The 9,747-nt window shown below is 35.8% G+C and overlaps 1 protein-coding gene across 1 annotated transcript in view; it reads right to left on the minus strand.

Annotated features, from left to right (window-relative positions):
- Hmx (H6 family homeobox) overlaps window positions 1–9,477 on the minus strand; it is a 41,622-nt gene extending 32,145 nt beyond the window's left edge. Inside the window, exon 1 of the mRNA XM_073964063.1 lies at window positions 7,849–9,477. Coding sequence (XP_073820164.1) covers window positions 7,849–8,714 — 866 coding nt within the window. The 5' untranslated portion in view covers window positions 8,715–9,477. The remainder of the gene's footprint in view (window positions 1–7,848) is intronic.
- Window positions 9,478–9,747: the final 270 nt, after the last annotated feature.

Below are 9,747 nucleotides of genomic sequence, written 5' to 3' on the forward strand. Positions count from 1 at the left end.
AACACTTTTACGCATACATACATATATACAGACTAACTTACTTAGGGGTAAATCTCCTTTTTCATTGTGCAATAGGAGTTAAGGACTTAGGGCTAACAGACAGACATTTACAGTGATTTTTCGTGATTTGTGTTTTGTTTGTTTGTGGTGGTGATATTGTTGTTAATCTTTAATGGCATAAAAGAGGTAGTGTGAATGAGCTAGATTTAGATTTTAGAGAGTTGAGTTGGAGTTTGTTATAAATTTGTCTATTTTTATTAACATCAGGGCAGCAGAAAAAGGGAAGAAAATCAACAACAACAATAATAATGATTAAAAGCATTTAATTACAATCCAATTTCGCGCCACAATAAACATATTTAGCCGGCTTCAAAAAAGCAACAACAACAACAATGGGTCATGAATGCATGACACATTAATTCAACAGACTCCCTGGCAAACGTTTTGCCTTTTGCTTCGTTTGTTATCCTTGCTGATGACTTGTGCATTTTGTTTTTGTCATGTTACTCGTACATTGAAACGGAATTGGGTGTTCATATGATGACAAGCGAACAACAGCAGCAACAACGATAAGAACGAAGTTGTATAAACGGAAATATAAAATTGTTATAATCTTATTTATCAAAAGGGATTAAATGCATTCAAATGGTTGTGCTATTACATATATTTTTACATGTTACATACGTATGTACATCCAAATATACACATGCACATGGACATATGTGAATGTTCAGAAGCTGTTCGTTCATTCGTGAAGTTATATCTAAACACTTTATGGGGTTTTTTGTGTTATTTGCTAAAAGAGTTTTTGCAACGAAAATTTGTTTTTTGATTTGGCGATTTTCGCAAAAAGTTTAGCAGGACGCAGTATGTATTTTTTTATGATGCATTTACTCTTCTGGCAGATATGTTTGAGGAAACTTTATAATAGGCCTTCTTGTTTAAAATTACAACTGGAAATCATTATTCTCAAAATAACTAAAATATTTTAGAATACTAAATTATGACGTACTAGGACGAGAAACAATATTTCTTATATTTAATTTAATTACTTGAGCTATCATTACCTAATGAGTTGTGTTAAAAAATGGTTATCATTCAATACAACTCTTTAGGTTCAACTATTTTTCAAGTTATAATAATTTCGAACTGATGTGACCTGATTTTATGCGACCTCAGTTATGGCGAACGTATCTTATCAAATATCAGAGATATTGAAAATATATGACAACTTTTCGAATTTAACTTTTTTAACATTTTTAGAGGTCCTAGATTTGAGGGTAATTGGTCTACGGACGCAATATATTTTGTGATAGGAGCAAGTCAGTAAAATATTTCAATTTCAATAAAAGATGACCAATCCTTTAAATAATATGTTGTTTTGGTTTTTTTTAATTCTGAAAGCTTATCTCGGGAAGTGCACACTTCTCCGGAAAGAATAAATGCCCTTATAATTGGAAAACGAAGGACTGCATGCTGCAAAAATTTCAAAGTGATTCAACATTAGTAGTGTGATTCTTCAACTATTTTTTCGTGACCGACAGAAATCGGAGGAATTATGAATTAAAATTTGAAATAAAAGTTAACAACGCTATTATTATCGATAAGTCATGGCAACAGTAGTGCGCTTCTTTAACTAGTTAACGACCGAATTATCGACAATTATCAATAACTAAAAAATAGGTAAGTTATTGTTAGACAGCGGAATTTTATGCACCCCCTATTTTTTGTCCGATTCATGTCTAATTTTGGGACTGGGCATATTTTTGGCTTTTGATTAAATTGCAATCGAAATATATGACATATACAAAATTATGCAAAATGCATAAATTTTGCATATGCAAACAATAATATGTGCATTTGCAAAATTTATGCATTTTACATATTTTCTTATGCAACAAATATTTCAATGATAGGTACAAAAATATTTGTGTGTACAATTTTTCTGTTTAAAATTCTCTTCAGACAAGTCAATAAAATAGAGAAATGTATAACCACAGCCGCAACCTACAAAATACCGAAAATCCGGAGGTACCGTTCTATGGGGCTATATGAAGTCGTGGACCTATGCCGACAAATTTAGGGTGAAAAGTTTTGTAACCCCTGCGAAGACTTAATGCCAAATTTCAGTCATTTCGGTGGGATATTGGCTATTTGAAGATGTGGACCTATGCGGACAAATTTCAGGTGTAAAGTTTCATACCCCCAACGAAGACTTAATACCAAATTTGGTGGGATATTTAGACCACAAACCATTGTATATTTTTGCATATGCTCATTTTATGCATATATGTAAAAATATGTCAAAATATGCACGATATGCAAAGTATGCAAAAATTTCTGGTTTCTGTCTACTCAGATTTTCTCTACGACTATATGCATTTGCATAGGATTCCGCCCAGTGTTGTCAACTTTTTATTCATAACTTTGCATTTTAATTATACCGATTTTTGTCGGTAATGACAACAAATTACAGATACCCACTACTGGTTTATTTTGTTCGCTAACTTAAAGCAAATAATGTTTTGGATACTTAAAAATTTGCACTTACTAACGAGTGCCGGTAATTCACTACAGTAATTGAGGAAATTTTAGCGATAAATTAAAAAACTCGTTAAGCTCTACCAATGGCAACAATACTGTCAACTTTTGTTAAAACTTTTAATTCGCAATTATAAATTCAAACCAAAAATTTTGCGATCACAGTGAAGTAATCGCTAAGTTTTACCGATAGCAACATTGCGGAAAATTTTATTTAAAATCTCTTAAAATTTCTTATTCAACATTTTGCGTTCTATTGTTATGGGTAACCAATCCAAACGAGTTACATAGCTCCACAACAGGTCTTATATTGGACAGTAGCCCAAAATATTTATCGTTTTTTTACCTTTGAATGCAGGACATGTGGATAAAATATTTCCCTAATATGCTACATTGACAAAATTCTTTTTGGAAATTTACGGGAATCTTGGACTATTTCGGGATTTTCCAGAGAAAAAAATATATCTTAGTGTGAACCGAAATAATTCATCTTCTAGCTATAGCTAGCTAATAGCTATTAAACTGCACCAAAGCGTGAAAGTCTTCTCCGACGTAGTCCATATGAACGGACTTGCTTAAATCGACTCCAATTTCTTTTAATACAAGTAAGAACCGCAATAAGTTCGGCCGAGCCGAACTTGTTATACCCTCAACCACAAGTTGTATTGAAGTAAAATGGAATAGTTTCCTTTCGTGTATGAAGAAGACTTAATACTAAATTTCAGCAATTTCGGTAAAACAATGTGAGGCACCATTCTATGGGGGCTATTTCAAAAAGTCGATCTATACCGACAAATTTCTGACGGAAAGTTTCTAGGCTCAAAGAAAACTAAATACCAAATTTCCTATATTTCGGTAAGAGAATGTGGCTAAAACTTAAAAAACACCGAAAATCAAGAAGTACGCTTCTATGGGGATAAAGACGTAGGCCTATACTGATAATACTCTTCTGGAATATTTTATAGCTCTTGGAAGACGAAATAACGAATTTCAGCCATTTCGGTTGGATATTGACGTCACAATCTTCAGTATTACGAAAATCGGGAGGTACCGTTCTATGGGGGCTATATGAAGGCATGGACCGACAAAGTTCTGGAGGAAAATTGTATACCACCAACGTAGATTAAGTACCAAATTTCAGCCATTTCGGTGTGATAATGAAGCTAAAACCTTCAAAATACCGAAAATCGAAAGGTACCGTTCTATGGGGGATATATGAAGGTGTGGACCGATACCGACAAAATTCTGGGGGAAAGTTGTATACCCCTAAAGAAGACTACGTACCAAATTTTAGCCATTTTGGTAGGATAATGGAGCTAAAACCTTAAAAATACCGAAAATCGGGAGGTACCGTTCTATGGGGGCTATATGAAGGTGTGGACCGATACCGACCAAATTCTGGGGGAAAGGTTTATACCCCTAAAGAAGAGTACAAACCGATTTTCAGCCATTTTGGTAGGATAATGAAGCTAAAACCTCAAAAATACCGAAAATCGGGAGGTACCGTTCTATGGGGGCTATATGAAGGCGTGGACCGATACCGACAAAATGTTGGGGGAAAGTTTTATACCCCTAAAGAAGACTACGTACCAAATTTCAGCCATTTTGGTAGGATAATGAAGCTAAAACCTTAAAAATACAGAAAATCGGGAGGTACCGTTCTATGGGGGCTATATCAAAACATGGACCGATATATCCCATTTTCAATACCAACCATCCTGCAAGTAATAAAAACTTCTGTACCAAATTTTGACTCTCTAACTTTAAAATTGCGGGCTGTAGCTTGATTTCAACAGACAGACGGACGGACATAGAATTAGACGGATCGAAATAGAATTTTATGCTGATCAATAATGTACATGTATACTTTATAGGGTCTCCGACGAATATTTCGATGTGTTACAAACGGAATGACAAATTTTATTATACCCTCCATATGGTGGAGGGTATAAAAATTGGTATTAACATGTCTTAAAATATTTTTGTGTGCGTACCTCGTGTGTGGCAAAAAAATAGACTTGGTGTACCAAGTAGGTCCTAAGAACTTATCATCTTTGCATACTTTTAGGTGCCACGAACATATGGAATATTTAAAATAATATATTTCGAACAACTGCTTTTTAGCACCTTTATGGGGCCCAAAAAACGTGATATTATTATTTTTGCAAAGAATTTAGGAAAAAAATACCCGACCCACCACTTCATGCACTTCACCGTATCTATACTTCAACTTTTATATTTTATTTTTGGTTTAATTCCCTTTGCATAATTTAAGGAGCCAGCAGCACATGAAATATCTAAAAAATATAAATATTGAGCAACTGGTTGTTAGCAAGCTCTTTGGTCATAATCACGGGCCAAACAGACGTGTGGCTACACTGTGTAACTAATAGTTTGTTAGATTTGGAAAATATAAAAACGATATTTAAAACAAACAAATTAAAAAAAAACAAAATTACGCTTTGTGTTAAGTATGAAAATTGAAATAAACAAATAAATAAATATGTAAAAATGAGGTGGCGAGTGACTGCCTTCTTGTTCTTGATTATCTTTCTTATCTTTCTTTGTGAGGTCATCAAATTCATCCTAGAGGAGTACTTGACACTTCGCTTAATTTTATAACACACTGAATCTATTCTTTAACTCTCATATATTGCCTTCGGTTGCATTCTCTTTGCATACGTTTAGGCGTTAAAAACATATGGGACTTAAAAAATACCAAAGTAAACATGGTACCATGATGCAATAACAGGGTGACCCTGTAAGCCCAGCTGATGTCTTCTTTTGCTGTCAAAATACATTTTTGTTTTAAAAAATAGTACAAAATATTTCAGTATTCCTAAAACTTCTTTATTTGAATATCCAAATGAAACGGATAAGCAATGATAATGAATTTCTGTGTGCTGATCACCATCTCTGCGGAAGTGGAAAATTAAGATACATTTTCGTCTTAATATATGAAGGGGAGACATGTATTTTATTGCACAGCATCAACACTTAAACTTTCCAAATCTATGTATATACATATATGTAAGAATTAGGTGATGAGTGACTGACTTACAATGTTCCCGCGATATGAAGAGTGCTAGGATTTTTATTTATTTTTTTGTTTCTGTTTTGAGACGAGCTGAATGATCAGAAGGTTTTTCCAAATGAAAAAGAATGTCACAGAAATTGGCATCAGATACCACTACACTACATGCTTCGCACTTGGTGACGGTGCTTGTCAGGTGTATTACATATTTGGGACAATCTGACTATGCCTCTATTCTAAATTTTTCGTTCTAGATATATCGATTTTATTGCTAAATTGCAATTAACAATAAATCCGATACAAAGGATTTTGAGAGCAGATGACGCTGTCAACACTACCAGGCTCCTTCATTTACGAGTTTTTTTTCGCAGTGCGGAGTTTTTTCTCATCGAAAAACTCAAACTCATCGAAATAATGGTTTTAGACCCCAAGTATGTTTGGACGAAATGTGTTTCAGACAATTTGGAGTCGATTGAGCAATGTCCGTCCGTCTGTCTGTCTGTCTGGCTGGCTGGAGCGCACGATAACTCTCGAAGGGATGAACCGATTCGGTTCAAATTTTGGCTTTCGTAATATTTTGTCCAAACTTAGTTTAAGTTCGAAGATGAGCTATATCGGTCCACTCCTTCCGGTACCTCCCCCACAAAAGTTCGAAAATGTTCGGAAAATTTGTACGCACGATAACTCTTGAAGGGTGTAACCGATTTGGTCCATACTTTGCCCATCGTGGAGCGTGTACCAGACTTAGATCAGGTTTTAATATGGACTCAATCGGTCCACTCCGTCGGGTATCTCCCACACAAAATTTTGGAAAAGTTCAGTTTAGGAACATCTCTCGAATCGCTTTGATTTTTGCTTTAGCAACTTGTATTCACTGCCCTCCATACGACGGTATAAGTTTCATCAGGGGCAAGTCCATACTTCCTGAGAAAATAGCCTGAAAGTTGCAAAAAACCCCTATGACACCGTGTGAGGAGGTTGGAGGCCAAAATAACTCTCGAACAGGTCTGCCGATTCGGTCCAAAGTTTGGCCTTAGTAATATTTTGTCCAAACATAGTTTAAGTTCGAAGATAAGCCATATCGGTCCACTCCTTCAGGTACCTCCCCCACAAAATTTCAAAAATGTTCGGAAAAATTGTGCGTACGATAACTCTTGAAGAGAGTGGCCGAATTGGTCCATACTTTACACATCCTAATATATCTACCAGATATAGATCAGGTTCAAATATGGACTATATTTGTCCAATCCATCCGGTACCTCCCACTCAAAATTTCGGATACATGTTCACTTTAAGACCTGCTTTCGAATCACTTTGATTTTTGTTGAAGCAACTTGCATTGCTGCCTCAATTGCGATGGTAAAAGTTGTTTCAGGGGCAAGTTCATACTTCTTGAGCAAACATCCCTGAAGGTCTAAAAAACCCTTATGGTACCATATGTAGTGGATGGAGATCCATTCTTTTTAGTATCTCCTCCGCAAAACGTTTGATATTAAATCCTAATCAAAATTTTTGTCAGTTCAAACGCACAAAATTTTTAAAACTCCTTAAATACATGCGTTTTTTGGAAAAAAAAATTTTTTCAATATACATAGGCTGAGGGTATATCTCTGTCGGCAAAGCCGACTGATACTTTTTTACTTGTTTTATTTTATTTATTACTTATTTAATTATAAACATAAATATTATTAGAGAGGGGTGAAGTTTGTTTTGCAACGACAAATTCTATTCTATTTTGTTTTTTTTAATAGTCAAGCTTAATTCCAGAACCATTGTTTCAATATTTTCCTAAAACTGCTTTAATTTACTAGTGGGAATTCTTCATATTATGGCTATTTGCTCTAGAATGGGAGCTGTAATTGAAATGCTTCAATGTTTGGAAATATTTTTCAAGTGTATTTGTTCGAGTCTAGGTAGTGCCAAAGAAATTCTCATTAATAATCTCATTCGGATTTTTTTTGAGGAAAACAGCTGTGAAATTGGTGATGAGGATATGTGGCGAGATCCTCATCCCAAATAAAAACCCTCTCTTAGAGGAAACATATTTTTCACAACTTTTTGCGATAGAAGTACAAAAACTTCTTCTTTTATTTTATACCAAAAATTATATTCTGTGAAGAAAATTAATTTTTTTTTATTAATTAATTTTAAAACGTATCTTTGCGTGAGCAATTCAGAAACACAAACTTCACAGTGTTGATTAAATTTAATTTTTCCTAAATTCCTCACTTAAGAAAACTCCCAAAAAAAAATAAAAACCCTTTCAAACTTACCTTGACAACATGGCAGCATCCTGTGGACCACCAGCACCCACTGTGGCCGGCGGTAATTGAGGTATGGGTGTTATTAAATTATTGGAGCCATTCTTTTTCGCCGGCTCGTTGCGGCTTAGAATCGATGAAATTGAAAAGCTAGTAAACCCGTTACCCGATGTAACTTTACCATTGGCCGCACCTGCACCAGCCGACGGTTGATCACTGCCAATACTGTTATCACCATTTGATGCCGTTGTTGTATTATTATTTAACATTTTACTATTGTTGTTATTGTTATTTTGTGATTCTTCTGTGGTTGTGGATTCTGGTGATTTGGGCGCACCATGGGCAGCCATTGTGGGTGGACTTAAACGCTCAATATTATGACTGGCGGCCCCCGATGCAGCAGCCGCTGCAGCAAAATGTGAAACAACCGTCGGTGTAACTGTGGCAGGATGTTGTAGCAAATGTTGATGTGCCGGATGTGTGAGATGGCCAAAACTGGCATGCAAGGCATGATGTAAGGCTACGGGATGATGACCGGCATTTAGAGAATTTAAATGATGTTGTAAATGATGATGTAAAACAGTTGGCGGTACGGCTGTGGCCATGCTACTACTACTGCTGGTGGGACTACTGTGATGTTGTTGTTGCTGCAGATGGCTGTGGGCTGTTGAGCTGGGCTGGTAATTGTGATTGCTGGAGGTAGGTGTACCGGCTGCCGAGGTGGGTGTATGCATGGAATTTGGTGTTGAGGCACCCAGTGATCGGGCAGGTGATGAGGATCTCAGGGGTGATTCCCGACCCTCCTGGCCACAGCCCATGGGACTGGGTTCGGGGCTGGACACAACACTAATATCAACTTCGTGTTCCGAGGAAGACATGTTTTGGTTTTTTTGTTTACTTTTTTTCGGGGGAAAAATTAAAATCAATTTATTTTTTTATTGTTTTCTGCACTTGTTCACTTTTTAAAAATTTTTCACAAGATAGACATTGTTATTCTGCTTTGATTTTATTTATAACTAACACTTGTTATTGTTGTAATGTATTCTTTTTTATTGTATGTGGTCTTGTCTTGATTTCTCAATCAGTAAAAATTGTTGTGGAAACTGGAAAATGTTTCTATTTTTGTTATCCGCAAAAAACGCACGTCCTTTCACGATCATCAACGTTTTACATTTAAATCGTTCATATCCTTTGTTGTGTGTCCGCAACCGTTAACAAACGTTTACTGTCTACTCGCTTAAGGATGAATAAAAAAAAACTAAAACAACGCCACACACTGGACGAGGACAACGACACATTCACATTAACTAACAGCAAAAAAGTTCTGCCAGGCTACAACGACACTAGCAAATGAATGTATCCTTGCCGTTGATTTCTGTTTGTTTTTTTTTTTTCTATACTATTGAGCACTCTTATAATTTCTCCGTATGTGTGTGTGTGCGGCTTTGAATTTATTCCACATAAAATAATTGTTTTTTTTTCTCGTTTCCTTCGACCTGGCTATTTTTTGACAATTTAACCTCTCTTGCCTTTGTATTTTGATTCGAAATGAAATTTGCTATTCGATCGTTTGTCGAGCGGGTCGTAACACGGAGCGTTAGCTGGGTGACGTGTTTGTCTGTTTGTGTTTAAAACACAACTGAATCTTAGGTGGTTGGTTAAAAATTCTTTTAGTCAAAAACAAAAAATGGTTTTCCACAGTTTGCCTCTAACACACTTTAGAAAACGCCATACATACAGCAACAACGAGAGAGGGGTGCGCACACACAACACCAAACAAGGACTCACCACCATCATTGCTTTACTACCAACCAACAATCAAGCCATACCCTTATCCATTCACGGTTCTTAAGCTGTTCTACATGCCCATTGTTTCCATGGTGGTTTGGGTGGGAAAATCTCAGAGCATCC

This window comes from Musca autumnalis, unplaced genomic scaffold, assembly GCF_047663935.1.
Source record: "Musca autumnalis isolate F117 unplaced genomic scaffold, ASM4766393v1 scaffold_1, whole genome shotgun sequence".
In the NCBI taxonomy this organism is placed as follows: Eukaryota; Metazoa; Arthropoda; class Insecta; order Diptera; family Muscidae; genus Musca; species Musca autumnalis.